The 24031-nt window shown below is 45.2% G+C and overlaps 1 protein-coding gene and 1 long non-coding RNA gene across 2 annotated transcripts in view; one reads left to right on the top strand and one right to left on the bottom strand.

Annotated features, from left to right (window-relative positions):
- Nucleotides 1-21243, bottom strand: part of LOC138663326 (oocyte zinc finger protein XlCOF6-like) — a 33146-nt gene extending 11903 nt beyond the window's left edge. Inside the window, exons 1-6 of the mRNA XM_069749505.1 lie at nucleotides 21118-21243; nucleotides 19411-19560; nucleotides 19102-19281; nucleotides 18896-19019; nucleotides 18715-18812; nucleotides 18425-18515 (exon numbers count right to left, since the gene is read on the bottom strand). Coding sequence (XP_069605606.1) covers nucleotides 18425-18515; nucleotides 18715-18812; nucleotides 18896-19019; nucleotides 19102-19281; nucleotides 19411-19488 — 571 coding nt within the window. The 5' untranslated portion in view covers nucleotides 19489-19560; nucleotides 21118-21243. The remainder of the gene's footprint in view (nucleotides 1-18424; nucleotides 18516-18714; nucleotides 18813-18895; nucleotides 19020-19101; nucleotides 19282-19410; nucleotides 19561-21117) is intronic.
- Nucleotides 21244-22035: 792 nt separating this feature from the next.
- LOC138663334 (uncharacterized) lies at nucleotides 22036-23735 on the top strand. The gene is made up of 3 exons (XR_011318164.1): nucleotides 22036-22151; nucleotides 23500-23569; nucleotides 23641-23735. It is a non-coding gene; the product is annotated as an uncharacterized lncRNA (long non-coding RNA).
- Nucleotides 23736-24031: the final 296 nt, after the last annotated feature.

Genomic DNA, 24031 nt, shown 5'->3' with positions numbered 1-24031 from the left:
AGATTTGGTTTCCAGTACCATCTCTAAGCTGATGACACCCAACTATACACTTCTCCTGTTATCACGCCGACCTTTTTAGTAAACACCAGTGATTGTCTTACCGCTGTCTCTAACATCGTGTCCTCCCTCTATCTGAAACTGAACCTGTCAAAAACTGAACTCCTCGTGTTTTCTCCCTCTATTAACCTACCTTTGCCTGACATTGCCATTTCCGTGTGCGGTTCCACCATTACTCCAACAGTACACACTGTCCGTCGGTATGTTGGGCCGACGGTTTGCGACGGCCCCGTACCGAAACAAGTGTGAAAGTAGCCTTAGAGATGACCTTTGTCATGATCCAGTTCTGAGATTATGTTCAGCCCTCTTGTCTCTGGACTGGTCATGTGGGAGTTAATCCTCTCTGCCTCACCCTGGAGCTGGCTGAGCTATTTAAGTCCTCTGCAGCCATCGGGCCAGTGTCAGCTATAGTTCATGCTGCACGGTTTGAGCTCCTGACCTGATCCCTGTTATTGTGTTCCTGTTTGCCTCTGACTGCCTACACCCGTTTTAAGACTTGTTCTGACCTCTGGCCTGTACCCCGACTCCGTCTCCGTCTCACGTTTTGGTTACCACGTTCCCGGTAGGTTCTGACGTCTTGCTTGTCCCCGACGATTCTCTGCTCGTCCCTTCTGTACCGCGCTGCTATCTCCGTGTATGACCTTGGCTTGTTTCATGTCCCTTTCATTACCTGTGACACCTGTGTTGTTGCCCAGTGTTGCTGTGCTGTGTGTGCAGCCTCCTTTCCTTATCCAGCACCCCCTGGTGGAGATTGCTCTATACTGCACTGCAGCAGCACATTACATTATAGCTGACCTGACATTTAAAGGGGATTTTGTCATTTTTTTTTTCTGGTCATGGATCCGCTTTGCAACCTGGTGGATCAAGTGTCCAGTTTGACACAGATGGTGCGGGATTTTTTGGTTGGACATCGGGCCCTTGTCACGTCTCATGCTCTCTTACAAAAAGAACTGACATAGACTGTTCTGACCATGCAGGGAACCACTCCCCTTGCTGTTAGTCAACCTGGTGAGTCTGTAGATGTTGCTTTGCATTCTGCCGAACCCTTGGTTCAGCTTCCTGACACTTTTTCTGGCGAAAAAGATAAATTTCACCTGTTCAGGGAAAGCTGTAAGTTATTGTTTTCCCTTAGACCTCCATCGTCTGGGAATGAGACTCAGCGGGTAGGGGTTATTATTTCCTTACTTAGGCAGGGTCCTCAGTCTTGGGCTCTCACTGCCCCTCACTGCTCCTAAACGCATGTCAGTAGATAAGTCCTAGGGCCTCAAAGAACCTATCTATGACGAACCGGACCGTGTCAGGTTGGCAGAGGACACTATTATGGGTATGGTTCAGGGGGAGCGCTCAGCCGAGTGGTACAGCTCTGAGTTCCGCCGATGGTCACTGAGGTGTCCTGGGATGACTCTGCGCTTAGATGTCTGTTCAGGAGTGGACTGGCGGATTACCTGAAGGACGCTCTGGCCTTTCATCCACCTCCCAGCTCATTGGAGGAGACCATGACTCAGGCTATCCGCATGGATCGGAGGCTGAGGGAGAGAGGTATTGCACAGCGTAAAGGTCCGTTTTTTCCTGCTGGTCCTGTTTCATCCCCATCTGAACCTATGGAGGTGGGAGTCGCCAATCTCAAGGAGAAGGAGAGGAGACGACGGTTTGAAGCAAAGTTGTGTTTCTACTGTGGAGATCCTGGACATTGGAAAAAAGACTGCTCCTCCTGTCCACCAACCTACAAGCAGCTGAGTCTGGGTGATTGTCGTGGTAGTCACCCCGACTCTCAGGTACCTTTTTTGGCATTTTCAAAAATTTTGTTGGAAGTGGAACTTTGTTGTGGGAGTGGCTCCGTGTCCACTTCTGCCTTCGTGGATAGCGGGTCGTCCATGAACTTTATTAACTCTGACTTGGTGTCCAGGTGTAAGTTAGGGACAGTTAGGCTGGAGACTCCTATTCATGTTGTTGCCATTGACAAAACACCACTGGCTAAGAATGTCATCAAAATGATTTCTGAAGAGTTTCTCCTTAACCCCTTCAAGACCCAGCCTATTTTGACCTTAAAGACCTTGCCGTTTTTTGCAATTCTGACCAGTGTCCCTTTATGAGGTAATAACTCAGGAACGCTTCAACGGATCCTAGCGGTTCTGAGATTGTTTTTTCGTGACATATTGGGCTTCATGTTAGTGGTAAATTTAGGTCAATAAATTCTGCATTTATTTGTGATAAACACGGAAATTTGGCGAAAATTTTGAAAATTTCGCAATTTTCACATTTTGAATTTTTATTCTGTTAAACCAGAGAGATATGTGACACAAAATAGTTAATAAATAACATTTCCCACATGTTTACTTTACATCAGCACAATTTTGGAACCAAAATTTTTTTTTGTTAGGAAGTTATAAGGGTTAAAATTCGACCAGCGATTTGTCATTTTTACAACGAAATTTACAAAACCATTTTTTTTAGGGACCACCTCACATTTGAAGTCAGTTTGAGGGGTCTATTTGGCTGAAAATACCCAAAAGTGACACCATTATAAAAACTGCACCCCTCAAGGTACTCAAAACCACATTCAAGAAGTTTATTAACCCTTCAGGTGCTTCACAGCAGCAGAAGCAACATGGAAGGAAAAAATGAACATTTAACTTTTTAGTCACAAAAATTATCTTTTAGCAACAATTTTTTTATTTTCCCAATGGTAAAAGGAGAAACTGAACCACGAAAGTTGTTGTCCAATTTGTCCTGAGTACGCTGATACCTCATATGTGGGGGTAAACCACTGTTTTGGCGCACGGCAGGGCTTGGAAGGGAAGGAGCGCCATTTGACTTTTTGAATCAAAAATTGGCTCCACTCTTTAGCGGACACCATGTCACGTTTGGAGAGCCCCCGTGTGCCTAAAAATTGGAGCTCCCCCACAAGTGACCCCATTTTGGAAACTAGACGCCCCAAGGAACTTATCTAGATGCATAGTGAGCACTTTGAACCCCCAGGTGCTTCACAAATTGATCCGTAAAAATGAAAAAGTACTTTTTTTTTCACAAAAAAATTCTTTTAGCCTCAATTTTTTCATTTTCTCATGGGCAACAGGATAAAATGGATCCTAAAATGTGTTGGGCAATTTCTCCTGAGTACACCAATACCTCACATGTGGAGGTAAACCACTGTTTGGGCACATGGTAAGGCTCGGAAGGGAAGGAGCGCCATTTGACTTTTTGAATGAAAAATTATTTCCATCGTTAGCGGACACCATGTCGCGTTTGGATAGCTCCTGTGTGCCTAAACATTGGCGCTCCCCCACAAGTGACCCCATTTTGGAAACTAGACCCCCCAAGGAACTAATTTAGATGCCTAGTGAGCACTTTAAACCCTCAGGTGCTTCACAAATTGATCTGTAAAAATGAAAAAGTAATTTTTTTTCACAAAAAAATTCTTTTCGCCTCAATTTTTTCATTTTCACATGGGCAGTAGGATAAAATGGATCATAAAATTTGTTGGGCAATTTCTCCCGAGTACGCCGATACCTCATATGTGGGGGTAAACCACTGTTTGGGCACTCGGCAGGGCTCGGAAGAGAAGGCGCGCCATTTGACTTTTTGAATGGAAAATTAGCTCCAATTGTTAGCGGACACCATGTCGCGTTTCGAGAGCCCCTGTGTGCCTAAACATTGGAGCTCCCGCACAAGTGACCCCATTTTGGAAACTAGACCCCCCAGGGAACTTATCTAGATGCATATTGAGCACTTTAAACCCCCAGGTGCTTCACAGAAGTTTATAACGCAGAGCCATGAAAATAAAAAATAATTTTTCTTTCCTCAAAAATGATTTTTTAGCCTGGAATTTCCTATTTTGCCAAGGATAATAGGAGAAATTGGACCCCAAATATTGTTGTCCAGTTTGTCCTGAGTACGCTGATACCCCATATGTGGGGGTAAACCACTGTTTGGGCGCACGGCAGGGCTCGGAAGGGATGGCACGCCATTTGGCTTTTTAAATGGAAAATTAGCTCCAATCATTAGCGGACACCATGTCACGTTTGGAGAGCCCCTGTGTGCCTAAACATTGGAGATCCCCCAGAAATGACACCATTTTAGAAACTAGACCCCCAAAGGAACTAATCTAGATGTGTGGTGAGGACTTTGAACCCCCAAGTGCTTCACAGAAGTTTATAACGCAGAGCCATGAAAATAAAAAAAAAAATTATTTTCTCAAAAATGATCTTTTAGCCTGCAATTTTTTATTTTCCCAAGGGTAACAGGAGAAATTTGACCCCAAAAGTTGTTGTCCAGTTTCTCCTGAGTACGCTGATACCCCATATGTGGGGGTAAATCACTGTTTGGGCACATGCCGGGGCTCGGAAGTGAAGTAGTGACGTTTTGAAATGCAGACTTTGATGGAATGCTCTGTGGGCGTCACGTTGCGTTTGCAGAGCCCCTGATGTGGCTTAACAGTAGAAACCCCCCACAAGTGACCCCATTTTGGAAACTAGACCCCCAAAGGAACTTATCTAGATGTGTGGTGAGCACTTTGAACCCCCAAGTGCTTCATAGAAGTTTATAATGCAGAGCCGTGAAAATAATAAATACGTTTTCTTTCCTCAAAAATAATTATTTAGCCCAGAATTTTTTAATTTTCCCAAGGGTAACAGGAGAAATTTGACCCCAATATTTGTTGTCCAGTTTCTCCTGAGTACGGTGATACCCCATATGTGGGGGTAAACTACTGTTTGGGCCCATGCCGGGGCTTGGAATTGAAGTAGTGACGTTTTGAAATGCAGACTTTGATGGAATGCTCTGCGGGCGTCACGTTGCGTTTGCAGAGCCCCTGATGTGCCTAAACAGTAGAAACCCCCCACAAGTGACCCCATTTTGGAAACTAGACCCTGAAAGGAACTTATCTAGATGTGTGGTGAGCACTTTGAACCCCCAAGTGCTTCATAGAAGTTTATAATGCAGAGCCGTGAAAATAATAAATACGTTTTCTTTCCTCAAAAATAATTATTTAGCCCAGAATTTTTTATTTTCCCAAGGGTTACAGGAGAAATTGGACCCCAAAAGTTGTTGTCCAGTTTCTCCTGAGTACGCTGATACCCCATATGTGGGGGTAAACCACTGTTTGGGCACACGTCGGGGTTCAGAAGGGAAGTAGTGACTTTTGAAATGCAGACTTTGATGGAATGGTCTGCGGGTGTCACGTTGCGTTTGCAGAGCCCCTGGTGTGCCTAAACAGTAGAAACCCCCCACAAGTGACCCCATTTTAGAAACTAGACCCCCCAAGGAACTTATCTAGATATGTGGTGAGCACTTTGAACCCCCAAGTGCTTCACAGACGTTTACAACGCAGAGCCGTGAAAATAAAAAATCATTTTTCTTTCCTCAAAAATTATGTTTTAGCAAGCATTTTTTTAGATTCACAAGGGTAACAGGAGAAATTGGACCCCAGTAATTGTTGCGCAGTTTGTCCTGAGTATGCTGGTACCCCATATGTGGGGGTAAACCACTGTTTGGGCACACGTCAGGGCTCGGAAGTGAGGGAGCACCATTTGACTTTTTGAATACGAGATTGGCTGGAATCAATGGTGGCGCCATGTTGCGTTTGGAGACCCCTGATGTGCCTAAACAGTGGTAACCCCTCAATTCTAACTCCAACACTAACCCCAACACACCCCTAACCCTAATCCCAACTGTAGCCATAATCCTAATCACAACCCTAACCCCAACACACCCCTAACCACAACACTAACCCCAACACACCCCTAACCCTAACCACAACCCTAATTCCAACCCTAACCCTAACCCTAAGGCTATGTGCCCACGTTGCGGATTCGTGTGAGATATTTCCGCACCATTTTTGAAAAATCCACGGGTAAAAGGCACTGTGTTTTACCTGCGGATTTTCCGCGGATTTCCAGTGTTTTTTGTGCGGATTTCACCTGCGGATTCCTATTGAGGAACAGGTGTAAAACGCTGCGGAATCCGCACAAAGAATTGACATGCTGCGGAAAATACAACGCAGCGTTCCCGCGCGGTATTTTCCGCACCATGGGCACAGCGGATTTGGTTTTTCATATGTTTACATGGTACTGTAAACCTGATGGAACACTGCTGCGAATCCGCAGCCAAATCCGCACCGTGTGCACATGGCCTAATTCTAAAGGTATGTGCACACGCTGCGGAAAACGCTGCGGATCCGCAGCAGTTTCCCATGAGTGTACAGTTCAATGTAAACCTATGGGAAACAAAAATCGCTGTACACATGCTGCGGAAAAACTGCACGGAAACGCAGCGGTTTACATTCCGCAGCATGTCACTTCTTTGTGCGGATTCCGCAGCGGTTTTACAACTGCTCCAATAGAAAATCGCAATTGTAAAACCGCAGTGAAATGCGCAGAAAAAAACGCGGTAAATCCGCCATAAATCCGCAGCGGTTTAGCACTGCGGATTTATCAAATCCGCAGCGGAAAAATCCGCAGAGGACCAGAATACGTGTGCACATTCCTAACCCTAACCCTAACCCTAGCCCTAACCCTAGCCCTAACCCTACCCCTAACCCTAACCCTACCCCTAACCCTACCCCTAACCCTAGCCCTACCCCTAACCCTACCCCTAACCCTACCCCTAACCCTAACCCTACCCCTAACCCTAACCCTATTCTAACATTAGTGGAAAAAAAAAATATTTCTTTATTTTTTTATTGTCCCTACCTATGGGGGTGACAAAGAGGGGGGGTCATTTATTATTTTTTTTATTTTGATCACTGAGACAGATTATATCTCAGTGATCAAAATGCACTTTGGAACGAATCTGCCGGCCGGCAGATTCGGCGGGCGCACTGCGCATGCGCCCGCCATTTTGGAAGATGGCGGCGCCCGGGAGAAGACGGACGGGACCACGGCTGGATCGGTAAGTATGATAGGGTGGGGGGGGACCACGGGGGGGGGGGGATCGGAGCACGGGGGGGGGAATCGGAGCGCGGGAGGGGTGGAACGGAGCGCGGGGGGCGTGGAACGGAGCACGGGGGGGCTGGAATGGAGCACGGGGGGTGGAACGGAGCACGGGGGGGGTGGATCGGAGTGCAGGGGGGGTGATTGGAGCACGGGGGGGTGATTGGAGCACGGGGGGAGCGGACACGAGCACGGGGGGGAGCGGAGCACTGGACGGAGGGGAGCCGGAGCAGTGTACCGGCCAGATCGGGGGGGTGGGGGGGCGATCGGAGGGGTGGGGTGGGGGCACACTAGTATTTCCAGCCATGGCCGATGATATTGCAGCATCGGCCATGGCTGGATTGTAATATTTCACCCGTTATAATGGGTGAAATATTACAAATCGCTCTGATTGGCAGTTTCACTTTCAACAGCCAATCAGAGCGATCGTAGCCACGAGGGGGTGAAGCCACCCCCCCTGGGCTAAACTACCACTCCCCCTGTCCCTGCAGATCGGGTGAAATGGGAGTTAACCCTTTCACCCGGCCTGCAGGGACGCGATCTTTCTATGACGCCGCATAGGCGTCATGGGTCGGATTGGCACCGACTTTCATGACGCCTACGTGGCGTCAAAGGTCGGGAAGGGGTTAAAGTGAGTGCTTTACGCCAAGAACGTATTTCATGTTTTGTTATGGACAATCTGCCTGCGGGACTGGTGTTGGGGCTTCCCTGGTTGCAATCACATAATCCTGTTATAAACTGGGAATCCCGGGACATTGTTAAATGGGGTCCCAATTGTTCTAAGAAATGTCTTGCTTCTGTATCTGTTAATAGAAATAGTGCGTGCACTATTAGAAATGGTGCAAAAGGTAGGTTCCCACACCTTTATAGTACATAAAATGATAAACCTTTGCACTCAACTTAATGCTCAGGTGAACTTTATTGTAGTACTTAAACGTTTCGGTCCAAACATACAGGACCTTCATCAGTAACTACAAGGTGAAACCAATATATACATAAATACAGTGCAGTGAAAAAAATAAGATAAAATAAAATATACAAAATATATACAAAATCCTGCCAGTATATAATAAAGCTGAGCCAAACTGAAAAAGGGTCACATGAAGAAAATATGTGCATAGACATAACGTCATGCAGACCGAGAGGTACTTAGAGAAAGATGTGTACTTAGAGAAAGATGAAAGAAATGAAAGATGGAAAAATGAGAAAAATTACAACATACCGTACTAGTAGGTAAATGAAAGGATAAGGTATGTAACAAGCCAGTCCCAGGACACGAGAAAGGCAGCGCCTATATGGAAAATTGTGAGGGGTGTTATGTAAAAGGAACCACTACCAAATGCCCGAGTTAAAACAAAGGGAAGCCGTACCTGAAATAACCCTGAGAATAGCGCCCAAAAAGGCTAAGGGAAGGGAAAAAGATGTAAATGTAAACATCTAAAGCCCCCTCAGATAGATATTTCTCCCTCCATCATGTCGGCTCGCAGTTTGGGGTTACATAAGAAGAGCCGTTTTAGGCCTCCCCATGGGTCCCATGCCATGGAGACCTTCATTGGGTTTGTTCAAACTTCTTTTCATCAATTAAAAAATAATATTAATAGAGGTAAACTTTTTTACCCCCCCAATCTAACCCCTCTTGAGCGCCAGGCTCTACGAGGGCTTCAGGAGGATAGGAATATAGTCATCAAACCTGCCGACAAAGGTGGGGCCCTAGTGGTCATGAATAAGACGGACTATTTACGTGAGATCTCCCGACAACTGAATGATACATCCATTTACCGTATACTCCCGGGGGACCCCACGGCATCCATTCGTCAGAGTATTTCTGATATATTTATGAAATACACTTCATTGGGTATTTTAGACTCCAAAACTTGTGACTTTCTAACCAATTCGGATCCGGTTATCCCGGTCTTTTATACTATTCCTAAAATACACAAAAACCTGGAAAAACCCCCAGGGAGGCCCATTGTGGCTTCCACTGATTCTATTCTATCTCCTCTAGCAGTATATCTTGAAAAAATCCTGACACCCCTGATACAAAAATCCAGATCTTACATTCTTGACACAGGAGCTTTTCTTAAAGTCTTACAAGGTCTTAATGATATTCCACCTACAGCCTTACTAGTAACTATGGACGTCAAAGATCTCTATACTTCGATTCCACACATAGAGGGGATAAACTCGGTACATAAGCTACTAACACAGTCAGGTCTCCACAATGACCAGGTCAACCTATGCATTAAACTTTTAACTGTTATTCTGACGTCTAACCACTTCATGTTTCAGGATGATTTCTACCTGCAGGTCCGTGGCACCGCGATGGGCTCCAATGTAGCACCCCCCTATGCTAATTGCTATATGGCCGACTTCGAGGAGAGCAAGATTTATCCTAACCTGGTGTTTCAATCCAGCGTTCTCCTATGGAAACGCTATATAGACGACGTGTTCTGCATATGGGGGGGTACATTGGAAGCCCTCGCCTCCTTTTTCGAGTGGCTCAATACAGCCTGGCCCGGGATTTCCTTCACGATGTCACATGATTCCAGTAAGATCAATTACCTGGATACTATGGTTATACGCAAACCAGATGGGGCCATCTCGACTGATCTATACACCAAAAGTACCGACCGCAATAGCCTACTACACTTTACCAGCTTTCATCCTCCCTCTACAAAACAGTCTATACCTCGGTCCCAATTCCATCGAGTCTCCAGAATAGTTTCAGACCCAGAACTTCGCTCTACCAGGTTGCGTGAAATGGCATCCAAATTTTCACAACGTGGCTACCCAGCTTCCACACTTCAGACAGCACTGGCTCCTTCTCAACCGAGACCTCATAAATCAGCCACACGTATCCCCTTCGTACATTCGTTTCACCCTTTCGCATTTGTCCTACACAAGTCTATCCGTAGACATTGGCATCTCCCATCAAGTGCTCACCCGGAGGTTCCTGAATTTCATGAACCTTTCCTTCCCTGTTTTAGACGGGCACCCAACCTTAAAGATTCACTGGTGAAAGCGGATATTGGCACCAATAAATTGATACCACGCCAATGGTTCCTACAAACTCCACGTATTGGAACCTTCCCTTGCCTCCACTGTTCCCAGTGCAACAACGTACTCAAGGGCTCTGCGTTTCACCATCCTCATTCGGGTAAAACCTTCCCTATACCAAATTTTTTTACCTGCGATACATCATGGGCCATCTACATAATTAAATGTCCGTGCGGTTTACTATATGTGGGCGAAACAACGCAGGCCATCCGCAACCGAATTTCAAAACATAAATCTACTATACGCTGCCAAAATTTCTTATTACCCATCCCCGCACACTTCATTGAGAAGGGCCACACAGTCTCACAGCTCAAATTTCAGGTCATAGAGCATGTCCCCATACTCAGACGGGGAGGGAATAGAATATCTCACCTAAAACGCAGAGAGGCCTTTTGGATCCACACTCTGGACACTCTACACCCCAAGGGCCTTAATAGGGACTATGACCTGGCAGCCTTCTTATAGTCGGGAACCCCATTTTCTTGGGCCCTGTCTCATTTGTCCACATATGAGTATGTGATCCATCTGATCCACAGATTCCGTCCTTATACCTCATGTAGATGTATTCATTTTTGTCCAGGTATCATGTGGGTGTCTATGTATAAGTACACATATATATATTTATATCTCTATAGATATGTTTGTTCAGCTCATCAATGTCACCAGTTGGTATATCAGACATATTTTTCTATGTGTAGCCGTTCGGGATTGTTCCAGGTGTCATTAGTTCTCCATTTAGGCTTGTTACCATTGTTGAAGGATACAGAGTATGCTATATAGATGTGCCTTGTTTTCTGGTCCTAATTCTCTTTTTTCTATCATAGAGTCGTCTTTATTGAAGTATATCTCTGCTATACTGCCATTGCTGTCACATCACCGCCCGGATTCCGTACCACTGGACTATACCCACTGCACATCTGATATGCCACATACCTCGGAGGCATTATATGTTTCACCATTCAGCATGTATTCTTTCTTTTTTTGTGTACACCCACTTTTGCCACATCATTCTATCATAGGTCCTTCCCCCCTTTTTATCTATCTGTTTAGCGCTACATCCCCATTAGGAACCACCTATGCCGCTCCTCGTTCCGTGGGGAAGGCTCCTGTTGTCGTACTCCCTCATACCTGCGGTGTTACACCGCGTTTCCTAGGAGACGCGCTTGTTTCTCTTCCTACGGCGTCACTTCCGCCCACGTGTAACGCTCTCTGATTCGTGCGCCCTCTTCCTATTTGTATGCGTACTTGCCGGCCACAGCACAGACAAGCGGGGGAGACCGCGTCTATCCGGGGCACACATAGCTATCATCCCGCAGGTAATATAATATAAAATATATATGTTTCTCTTGGCGCATGGTATTCTCCCGTTGGAACGCTTTAGATGTTTACATTTACATCTTTTTCCCTTCCCTTAGCCTTTTTGGGCGCTATTCTCAGGGTTATTTCAGGTACGGCTTCCCTTTATTTTAACTCGGGCATTTGGTAGTGGTTCCTTTTACATAACACCCCTCACAATTTTCCATATAGGCGCTGCCTTTCTCGTGTCCTGGGACTGGCTTGTTACATACCTTATCCTTTCATTTACCTACTAGTACGGTATGTTGTAATTTTTCTCATTTTTCCATCTTTCATTTCTTTCATCTTTCTCTAAGTACACATTGGTGCCAGATGTTATACCTCTCGGTCTGCATGACGTTATGTCTATGCACATATTTTCTTCATGTGACCCTTTTTCAGTTTGGCTCAGCTTTATTATATACTGGCAGGATTTTGTATATATTTTGTATATTTTATTTTATCTTATTTTTTTCACTGCACTGTATTTATGTATATATTGGTTTCACCTTGTAGTTACTGATGAAGGTCCTGTATGTTTGGACCGAAACGTTTAAGTACTACAATAAAGTTCACCTGAGCATTAAGTTGAGTGCAAAGGTTTATCATTTTATGTTGCTTCTGTATCTGTGTCATCCGTCAGTCTGGAGGGTATTCCGGAGTACCTGAAGGACTTTGAGGATGTGTTCTCCGAAAAGGAGGCTGAGGTTCTGCCACCACACCGCGCATTCGATTGTGCTGTTGATCTTGTTCCTGGTGCCAAATTGCCCAAAGCCCGTCTGTACAATCTCTCTGCCCCTGAGCGGGCTGCCATGGAGTATATCTCCGATAGTCTCCGCAAAGGGCACATTCGGCCATCTGTCTCCTGTGGCAGCGGGGTTCTTTTTCGTGAAGAAAAAGGATGGTGGTTTACGCCCATGCCTCGATTTTCGAGAACTTAATAAAATCACCATAAGAAATACTTATCCTCTCCCACTTATCCCCGATTTGTATAACCAATTGTCGGGGGCCAGGTGGTTCTCTAAGTTGGACCTCAGGGGGGCATACAATCTCATCCGTATGCGGGAGGGGGATGAATGGAAAACTGCTTTTCTCACCTCTGAAGGTTTGTTTGAGAATTTGGTTATGCCCTTTGGCCTGACTAACGCACCAGCTGTGTTTCAGAAATTCATGAATCATGTTTTCTCAGATTTTATTGGGCGTTTTATGGTAATTTATTTGGATGACATTCTCATATATTCTTCCGACAAACAGAGTCACATGGACCACCTTCGTGCAGTTCTTCTGAGGCTTAGGGAGAACTCACTATTTGCTAAACCAGAGAAATGTTCATTTTTTGCTCAGGAATTAGCCTTTCTAGGGGTCATTTTGTCTGCTAAGGGGTTTCATATGGACCCTAGGAAGGTACAGGCTATTGTGGATTGGGTGCAACCCAGAGATCTCAAGGGTCTTCAGCGTTTTCTGGGTTTCGCTAATTATTATAGAAAATTCATTAAGGGGTTTTCTCAGGTGGTCAAACCCCTCACAGATTTAACTCGTAAGGGGGCAGATCTCAAAAACTGGTCAACTGCAGCTTTGGGGGCATTTTCTTCTTTGAAGAATTGTTTCATGACTGCTCCTGTACTGGTTCAACCAGATTTGTCTAAACCATTTATCGTAGAGGTGGACGCCTCGGAGGTGGGAGTAGGGGCTGTGTTATCCCAAGGGCCCACCACGTTGACTAACTAAAGACCTTGTGCCTTCTTTTCGAGAAAGTTTTCCTCTGCTGAGAGGAATTATGATGTGGGTAATCGGGAGCTGTTGGCCATTAAATTAGCATTTGAAGAATGGAGGCATTTTTTGGAGGGAGCTGCCCATCATATTACTGTCATTACTGATCACAAGAATCTGTCTTACATCGAATCTGCCAAACGGTTGACCCAGAGACAAGCTAGGTGGTCACTTTTCTTTTCCCGATTTCAGTTTTCTATTACTTTCAGACCAGGGTCCAAGAATGTGAAGGCTGATGCCTTATCTCGTAGTTTGGACCCAGTTTCACCACCTGAACCTCCTTCCTCCATTCTCCAGCGCGGAGTGGTGGTGGCTGCGGTGTCATCAGTATTGGAGCGAGAGATTCGTGAAGCCCAATCTCTTGCTCCCTCGTTCGTACCTAATGATAAGCTCTTTGTACCTGTCCAGTATCGGTTAAGGGTGCTTCGGGAGTTCCATGACTCGGCTCTTAGTGGGCATCCTGGAATCTCGGCCACACGTAAAGCCATCACTAGGCTGTTTTGGTGGCCTTCGTTGGCTTCTGACGTCATTGGGTTTGTGTCTTCCTGTGAAACTTGTGCTCGCGCTAAAACCTCCCGTAACCGGCCGGCCGGGGAATTAGTACCACTGCCAATTCCAGATAGACCGTGGACTCGCCTGTCCATGGATTTTATCACTGATCTTCCCCACTCTCATGGCAAAACCGTTATCTGGGTAGTTGTTGATAGGTTCAGTAAGCAGGCACATTTTGTACCTTTAGCGGGTCTCCCTAATGCTGAGACACTATCAAAACTATTCATGGAGCATGTGGTCCGATTGCATGGTGTGCCTGTCAGTGTGGTGTCTGATAGAGGAGTGCAATTTGTGGCAAAATTTTGGAGGGCTTTTTGTAAAAGGCTGGGTATCAGTCTGTCCTTTTCTTCGGCCTACCATCCCAAGACCAACGGTCAGACTGAGAGGACCAATCAGTCTTTGGAGCAGATATTGCGATGTCTTGCCATGTCCATACAGGATGATTGGTGCTCTGCGTTACCCATGGCGGAATTTGCTTTTAATAATCGTGTCAATCAGTCCACTGGTACGTCCCCGTTCTTTTGCAACTATGGGTTTCACCCTCACTTTGGTGAGTTTTCCCGGCTGGATTCGGCGTGTCCAGGGGCTGATTCAGCCTTTCTGCGGTTAGGAGAGATCTGGAGGGAGGTTCAGAGAAACATTGGGGAGGCTCAGGGCAAGTATAAATTTTTTGCTGATAAACGACGTTCTGTGGGGCAGACTTACCAGCTGGGGGATAAGGTATGGTTATCCACTAAGAATATTAGATTGAGGATTCCCTCTGCCAAGCTGGGTCCCAAGTTTATTGGCCCTTATCAAATTTTGGAGGGGGTTAATCCTGTGTCCTTCCGTCTATGCTTGCCTCCGTCGTTGCGGATCCCCAATGTGTTCCATAAGGTGCTTCTGAAGCCATCAGTGCCTTCCTCAGGTAGTCTCCCGCGCACCCTCCGCCTGTTGTGGTTGATGGCCAGATCGAGTATGAGGTGGAACGGGTGGTGGATTCTCGTATGCTCCGCCGTTCACTGCAGTACTTGGTCCATTGGAGGGGTTACCGTCCTGAGGACCGGTCGTGGGTGCCAGCGCGTTTGGTCCATGCAGATCGGCTAGTCCGGGCCTTTCATGCTCGTTATCCAGAGAAGCCTGGGGGTCCAGTGGCCCCCCATTGAGAGGGGGGTACTGTCATGATCCAGTTCTGAGATTATGTTCAGCCCTCTTGTCTCTGGACTGGTCATGTGGGAGTTAATCCTCTCTGCCTCACCCTAGAGCTGGCTGAGCTATTTAAGTCCTCTGCAGCCATTGGGCCAGTGTCAGCTATAGTTCATGCTGCACGGTTTGAGCTCCTGACCTGATCCCTGTTATTGTGTTCCTGTTTGCCTCTGACTGCCTACACCCGTTTTAAGACTTGTTCTGACCTCTGGCCTGTACCCCGACTCCGTCTCACGTTTTGGTTACCACGTTCCCGGTAGGTTCTGACGTCTTGCTTGTCCCCGACGATTCTCTGCTCGTCCCTTCTGTACCGCGCTGCTATCTCCGTGTATGACCTTGGCTTGTTTCATGTCCCTTTCATTACCTGTGACACCTGTGTTGTTGCTCAGTGTTGCTGTGCTGTGTGTGCAGCCTCCTTTCCTTATCCAGCACCCCCTGGTGGAGATTGCTCTATACTGCACTGCAGCAGCACATTACAACCTTAATCTGGTTGACTGGGACAATGTCCTCAGAAATAAGAATACAGATGGGAAATGTTTAAGAACATCCTAAATAGGCACTGTAAGCAGTTTATACCTTGTCGGAATAAAAGGACAAGAAATTGGGTTTTTCCTATGTGGCTAAACAAAAAAGTAAGACGGGCAATTAACAGTAAAAAGTAAGCATTTAAACTACTAAAGGATGGCACCATTGAAGCACTAAAAAACTATAGGGAGAAAAATACTTTATCTAAAAAACTAACTAAAGCTGCCAAAAAGGAGCGCAAGGGTATGTGTCCATTGTTCGGAGTGCCAGCGCTTTGGAAGGAGCGGAAAACTCGCTTCGCCCAAAGCGCCACCACCTTCTGTACGCGCGGTGATTCCAGATGTGTTCAATGCACACATCTGGAATCGCCGCACCCAATACATAGGACCCTGTTATTTACCTTGCGGTGACGGAGCGTTGCCTCAAGGTAAACAGACATGCTTCATTCTCAAAAAAAAAATGTGCCGCATGTCCGTAAACGCAGGGTCACCGGATGCGTGTTCACACGCATAGTGGAGATGGGATTTCATAAAATCCACTCCACTATGCTGTAACATCTGGATGCTGAGGGTGGAAGGCTGCGGTTGTACACAGCTAATCTGGATATAATCCGGCACGTGGATACACACCCTAAAACTAATCCCAAACTGTTCAACTATATCAATAGTAAAAGAATCATAAGTGAAAGTGTAGGCCCCTTAAAAAATTGTGAAGAAAGAATGGTTGTAGATGATGAGGAAAAAGCTAATATATTAAATACCTTCTTCTGCACGGTATTAACAGTGGAAAATAAAAAGCTAGGTGAAATGCCGAGAGACAAGGAAGCCCTATATTAAGGGTCACCAATGTAACCCAAGAAGAGGTGCAAAATTGGCTAAATAAGATTAAAATAGATAAATCTCCGGGTCCGGATGGCATACACCCATGAGCACTAAGAGAACTAAGTAATGTAATAGACAAGCCATTATTTCTCATATTTAGGGACTATAGTGACCGGGTCTGTTCCACAGGACTGGCGTATAGCAAATGTGGTACCAATATTCAAAAACGGCTCTAAAGGTGAACCTGGAAATTATAGGCCAGTAAGTCTAACCTCTATTGTTGGTAAAATATTTGAAGGGTTACTGAGGGATGTAATTCTGGATTATCTCAATGAGAATAACTGTTTAACTCCATATCAGTATGGGTTTATGAGGAATCGCTCCTGTCAAACCAATGTAATCAGTTTTTATGAAGAGGTAAGCTATAGACTGGACCAAGGTGAGTAATTGGACGCGGTATATCTTGATTTTTCCAAAGCGTTTGATACCGTGCCACACAAGAGGTTGGTACACAAAATGAGAATGCTTGGTCTGGGGGAAAATGTGTGTAAATGGGTATGTAACTGGCTTAGTGATAGAAAGCAAAGGGTGGTTACAAATAGTATATTCTCTAACTGGGTCGCTGTGACCAGTGGGGTACCACAGAGGTCCGTGTTGGGACCTATTCTCCAACATATTTATTAATGACCTGGTAGAAGGCTTACACAGTAAAATATGGATTTTTGCAGATGATACAAAACTATGTAAAGCAGTCAATACAAGAGAAGATAGTATTCTACTACAGATGGATCTGGATAAGTTGGAAACTTGGGCCGAAAAGGTGGCAGATGCGGTTTAACAATGATAAATGTAAGGTTATACAAATGGGAAGAAGGAATCAATATCACCATTACACACTGAACAGGAAACTACTGGATAAATCTGCCATGGAGGAGGACTTGGGGATCCTAGTTAATGATAAACTTACCTGGAGCAGCCAGTGCCAGGCAGCAGCTGCCAAGGCAAACAGGATCATGGGGTTCATTAAAAGAGGTCTGGATACACATGATGAGACCATTATACTGTCTCTGTACAAATCCCTGGTTAGACCGCACATGGAGTACTGTGTACAGTTTTGGGCACCGGTGCTCAGGAAGGATATAATTGAACTAGAGCGAGTACAAAGGAGGGCAACAAAATTAATAAAGGGGGTGGGGAAACTACAATACCCAGAGAGATTAGCAAAATTAGGATTATTTAGTCTAGAAAAAAGAAGACTGAGGGGCGATCTAATAACCATGTGTAAGTATAAAAGGGGACAATACAAATATATGTCCGAGGATCTGTTTATACCAATGAAGGTGACGGTCACAAGGGGGCATTCTCTGCGTCTGGAGGAGAGAAGGTTTTTCCACCAACATAGAAGATGATTCTTTACTGTTAGGGCAGTGAGAATCTGGAATTCCTTGCCTGAGGAGGTGGTGATGGTGAACTCAGTCGAGGGGTTCAAGCGAGGCCTGGATGTCTTCCTGGAGCATAATAATATTGTATCTTACAGTTATTAAATTCTTTAGAAGGACATAGATCTGGGGATTTATTCTGACGGAATATAGGCTGAACTGGATGGACAAATGCCTTTTTTCTGCCTTGCTAACTATGTCACCATGTTACTATGATGTTTGTGCCACCAGGGTGTGCGTCAGCATGAAAGCAGGAAGAGGTGTTGCATGTGGCATCAGGGCTCCCAGCAAAGGGGTTCTACACCGATCCCTAACCCACCTTGTCTTACTTGTTTAATTGCAAAGACATGCTGGAAGGGAATTTAGATTGTGAGCCCCAATAGGGACAGCGATGATAACGTGTGCAAATTGTAAAGCACTGCGCAATATGTTAGCGTTATATACAATTAAGATAATGATTATTATTATTATTAATTGAAAGCTGTAAATGCTGTCCCAGACCCGGACACCTCATGCCTGGCTGATAGCTGCAGTTTGTACTGTGGTTGAATTGAGGCCACTTTCCGGGTTTCTGTCACTCATTTGATGTGTTTTGGCAGCATTTCGGGGCCAGTCTAAGGTGTTGCGCATGCGTTTGTTATTGCCTCCCATTGATGTGAATGACGTTCGGTAATGTTCGGCGAATATTGCAAATTCGGCGAATGTAATCCGAACCGAACATTGAAATACTCGTTCATCTCTAGGCACTACTCACCTGGGTAGTCATATGTAGGAGTCTCCTCTTTACACCACTCATCACCCCTCACATATGTCTCTGTAGTATTAACATGGGTCAGATCTTCACCCTGAAACAAATATTGTAAAAGTCACAGAGAGATGGAGAAAGTCACATCTATGATCAGCTCTAATCCTGCCATCTCCACCGTTACCATTACACAAGTATAAAACATATAATATTGGTGGATAAAACAAGACTGAGCACAAGATCTTCACAGCCATCTACACATCATAGGGGAGATCTCATGACACCTTCTCTCCATCTACCTGATGATCCTGAGGAACATTGGGATCTTCTTGTTTACAGTCCTGTGGAAGAAGAGGACGGGGACATCTCTCTGGTGTTGTCCTCTTACTGGATAGATCTGGAGGAAACACATACAGGGACTGAATTCATTCTTTACATACAGATAATTATAGGCCGTGTGTATTTAGTCCTGTCTATTACCTGGTGATGCGAGAGGCTGGGGAACCTCCATTATGACGTCCTTGTACAGATCTTTGTGTCCTTCTAAATACTCCCACTCCTCCATGGAGAAAAAGACGGCGACATCCTGACACCTTATAGGAACCTGACACATACAATGATGCCGTCATCCCCCGATCCCTTCATAGTGTTACTGTATAATATCCCAGCATTCCCAGCAGTGTCACCTCTCCAGTCAGCAGCTCAATCATCTTGTAGGTGAGTTCAAGGATCATCTGCTGATTGATGTCCTCATGTATCAGGGGGCGAGGTGGAGGCCCCGTGATTGGGCTCAGGGGTCTTCCCCATCCCGCAGACACAGGGTCCTGACAGCGCTCACTAGAGGTCTTCTTCACTACTGTGTAATCCTGGTTAAAGAGAGACACAATAATAAATCTCACTACAGACATTTCCAGAGTCCTCACCTCTCCAGTTCTGTCCATCTGTTATTCCCATAGATGAGAATGATGTAATGTGACATCATCAGAATCTCTCACCTCCCCAGTAAGCCGGAAGAGGATCTCTAGGGTGAGGTGTAATATCCTCTCCGCCATCTTGTCTCTACCCATATCCATCTTTGATGGGTAAATCAGAAAAATTCTCTTATATAGAAGATCTTCACTGAGATTATCCGATATTGTAGAGACCTGAATGATAAGATGAGCCGATGTAACATCATAAAAATCCTGTGTAATAATACAATTACTGGAGATAATAAGGGAAACAAATGAGGAAATAGAACGTGTAGATGTTGTATTCTCTTGTATGGACTGGAACATAAGTTGAATTGTTGACTAAGACATCTCCTCCATGCCCCAATCTCTGGCTATGTTACTCACTGCTTCAGCAACTGAGTTACTATAGGAATTACAAGTTCGTTGCGAATGACCAAGAAATACAGGGACCCAAGCAGTAATGGTATTTTTATTATTTTACTACATACCGCTTTCTTCTTTACATCTAGTAATAAAACCTATATATTTAGGCCACAGACAACAAGCAGTTTCTTCCTCAGAGTCGGCAGCTGAATACATTCCTCATAGACTCATCTTCCATAACGCTAATTCTCGTCTCATTTACCGACACTGGAGTCGGCATTAGCAATACTGCAGGAGATATTCATTACACGTGACAGGAGAAATAACTACTTCATGATGAGGACGACATCTTCATCTTCTACTACGGCTCTAGAAACAGATTTGGCCAGAATCCGTCACTGACTCCATCCCCACCGACCGTCTATATCAGAGGTCCCCAACGTTTCTGGGCTTGAGAGCCACAGTCAGCTCTGAGAGAAGGTCGCGAGCCACATCCAGCCTTGAGAGAGGGTCACGAGCCACATTCAGCTCCCGCCCCCCTCACAATAGTGGCAACCAAAGCCCCCATTACAGGCATAATGGTAACCAACGGTTTTCCACAAAAATCAATCACCTCAAAGCAGTATACAAAGATCCAAGGGTTCCTACAATACCCCCATTCACTATTCTCCTATAAAGCACTCCCAAGACACTGTCACATCCAGCTTCAAACATCTCCTCTGACAGGTGGTGTCATCTTGTCTCCAGCGTACCATACTTAAATCATCTCAAAACCCTAAGACCAGTTCATGTGCATCCAGATCTGCTCTTCTGTGCAGGGCTGCTCACAAAATTCAGATGTGCTCTTCATACCTGTTTGCTAGAACTAGAGCTAATGCACCAAGCTGAAAGACAGCCGCGAGCCACAATTAATGGGGCCGCGAGCCACACGTGGCTCCCGAGCTACAGGTTGGGGACCCCTGGTCTATATGAAGGTTTCCCAACAATACTGTGCGGGGGAATGGAGGAACTGGGGGAACATTACACTGTGTGAGGCCCCGTACTATGGGAGTAATGCAGGTTTCCTTGGTTCCCATTTTCATAGTTGGGTCGTTTGTATCTATCAGCGGAAAAGGAACAAAATCATTCTGATTCTTATAAGGAGACAACACAAACCCCCTAAATATAACATTTTATAACAACCCCACAATCTGTGACTCTTCAGGGTAAATCGCTCTCTCCCCATTGGATTAGAGCTGATACTATGAAGCTAAAGGGACTAAACAGACTTTCTGTCACCTCCATAAAGGGGCACTTTACTGTGTTTGTCAGAACTGTCCGAGGATTATTAGAGGGGATAGTTTCCCCCCAATTAGAAGGGGCACCTGTGGATATTGGGGCCTTTACCTGCTACAGTTCTGGTATGGAACTTCCACCTGGAGAGCCACAGTCCACATAGAGAATAATGGAGCCTCCAGCACCGACCTCCACCTGGAGAGCCGCACACCACCTATATGGCAGCTCTGTGCGCACAGGACCTGTGATGAGGTCATTTGGGGGAGGAGTCAGGGGTCACATGATCAGGGCCCTCAGTTAGTGATGGGCAGTCCAGCTCTTTTTGGTGATTCGGCTCTTTCGGCTCCGAATCGGCTCTTTTTTTTAAATAAAAATGCGTTTTACACTGTCATCATTCCCGGTCTTTGCCTGCACAGTGACAGCCTCGTTATTCACCTGTACAAGTATCTAGTGACGCAGTACAGACTGTTTTTAGCATTGCTGTTTCTTCAGATTGTCGGCTCTTGTGAACAGGGCCCTGCTACTTCCTTGTAGTCTTAACGTGTTAGGCTACTTTCACACTAGCGTTTTTCTCCAGACGTCGAAATCCGTTGTTTTGTGCAAAAAAACGCATCCTGCAAAATCTCCCGACGGATGCGTTTTTTGCCCATAGACTTGTATTGGCAACGCATTGCGACGGATTGCCATACGTCATGTACGTCGTACGACGGATGCGTCGAAATTTGGCGACACGTCGTCTGGAAAAAATGTAGATTGTAACGTTTTTTGTCTCCGCCTAAAAAACGTGTCGCGACACATCCTGCGGCATGCGTCGTTGGCTACAATGGAAGCGTATGAGCGACGGATCCGTCGAGACACGTCGTAGGACGCAATGCAGCGCTGCAATACGTTTTTTTGCACTGAGCATGCTCAGATTCAGGATTTTGTAGCTAATCACCAGACGACCCCCAAATCTATATAAACCAGGCCTGGGCCTTCAACCCCACATATGCCAGCAATAAGCCTACATACAAGAAGCCTCCAGCAAGACTCCAGCCTGCCCAGCAAGACCCAGCCAGCCTGCCTGCAAGACCCAGCCAGCGAGACCCCGGCCTGCCAGCGAGACCCCAGCCTGCCAGTGAGACTACAGCCACCATAGAGCCAGTGTGAGTATTGCCCTTTTTGTGTGCGTCTGTGTGCATGTCCATGTGTGCATATGACGTCCTGACTTAAACAAGAGCTAATAACCAAAATACAGCCAGAGGCCTGCCATCGTCCTGCAACAGCCAGCGTCTTGCCAGCGTCCAGATCAACCCTGAGGCCTGCCAGTGAAGAGATCCATCTCCAGCCGTAGGCCTGCCAGCATCCCAAACAGTGTGATGTGCCTTTTGTATGTGTGCGTGTCTATGTGTGTCTTCACTTTGGGTCTGCCTATGTGCCTGTGTGTTTGCATGAATGTACGTTTGTGTATGTGCAACCTGTGTGCTGTTATGCATGTGTGTGTGTGTGCGCGTCTCTGAATGCATGTGCATGCGTCCGTGCAGCATGTGGTTTCATTGTGTGAGCGTTTTTTTTTTTTTTTTTTTTTTTAAATTTACAATTGTTGTTTTTTTAAATGTTAAATCTGATGCATTTAAAAGTGGTCTGTGCTGCTGCATGTGGTTTCCATGTGTGAGCGTGTGTTGTGTGTGTGTTTTTTTTTTTTTTAAGTTAAAAATGGTTATTTTATTGTCAGATTTATTTTAGTGGTCTGTGCAGCATGTTTTCATTGTGATTTTTTTTTTTTCAGTTTTAAATTGTTGGTTTTGTTGCATTGTAGTGGTCTGTGCTGAATGTGAGCGTGTGTTTTTTTTTTAAAGTTTAAAATTGTTTTTTTATTGTCAATCAGATGTATTTTAGTGGTCTGTGCAGCATGTGTTTTCATTGTGTGAAATTTTTTTTTGTTTTAAATTGTTGGGTTTTGTTGCATTGTAGTGGTCTGTGCTGCATGTGAGCGTCTGTTTGTGTTATTTTTAAGTTTAAAATTGTTTTTTTATTGTTGAAACCATTCACTGATGTACTTGTATTTAAAATAAAGAGCATTTGAGCTCCTAATTGTGATGTTAAAAAAGTGTGTTTTTAAAAAAAAAAAAATGTCCGCTGTATCATTTCAGGTAAAGGTAAATTTAAAACTGGTGTATGTACAAATTACCACACAAACAATACAGAGTTAGTTGCTGTTTTAAAAAAAAAATAATTATTTTAGAAAAGGTTTTTTTTGGGGGTAGGGGGAATTTTTAAAGGTATCTTTGAAAAATCAAATCTGTGGATAATACCTTTCTTAAATGGTGGGGTGACACTTCAATAACATTTTTATATTTTATTTGGGGTGGGTGTAAATGTTTAGGTGCATGTGGTATTTGTTTTGGGTGTTGGCCTGTATGAACAAAGCTCACAAAATTTGAGCAGGGTGGTTATTGTTCACATTACCTAGTTCGGGTGGTGGATCTAACTAAAAATTCCTTATACCTACAGATCCACCAGGTACCCTAATCATCCTACAGGGACCACCTAGACGTCCACACATATTCATCTTGTACCTTAAGTAAGTATTAAAGACCCTAAATCTGCCAAATCAATGTGTATAGCAGATTCCAAGTGTCTTTTTACTTACAGAGCCAAGAGAAGCACAGGACCAGGGACCACAGCCATCTCGGCAATCTGACGGGACCACCCACACGCACCTCGGCCATCTGACGGGACCACCCACACGCCCACATCTTGTTCCTTAAGTAAGTATTAAAGGGACACTGTCACCTGAATTTGGAGGGAACAATCTTCAGCCATGGAGGCGGGGTTTTGGGGTTTTTGATTCACCCTTTCCTTACCCGCTGGCTGCATGCTGGCTGCAATATTGGATTGAAGTTCATTCTCTGTCCTTCATAGTACACGCCTGCGCAAGGCAATCTTGCCTTGTGCAGGCATGTACTACGGAGGACAGAGAATGAACTTCAATCCAATATTGCAGCCAGCATGCAGCCAGAGGGTAAGGAAAGGGTGAATCAAA

This window comes from Ranitomeya imitator, chromosome 2, assembly GCF_032444005.1.
Source record: "Ranitomeya imitator isolate aRanImi1 chromosome 2, aRanImi1.pri, whole genome shotgun sequence".
Classification (NCBI taxonomy): Eukaryota; Metazoa; Chordata; class Amphibia; order Anura; family Dendrobatidae; genus Ranitomeya; species Ranitomeya imitator.
This window is presented reverse-complemented; position numbering and strand designations above follow the sequence as displayed.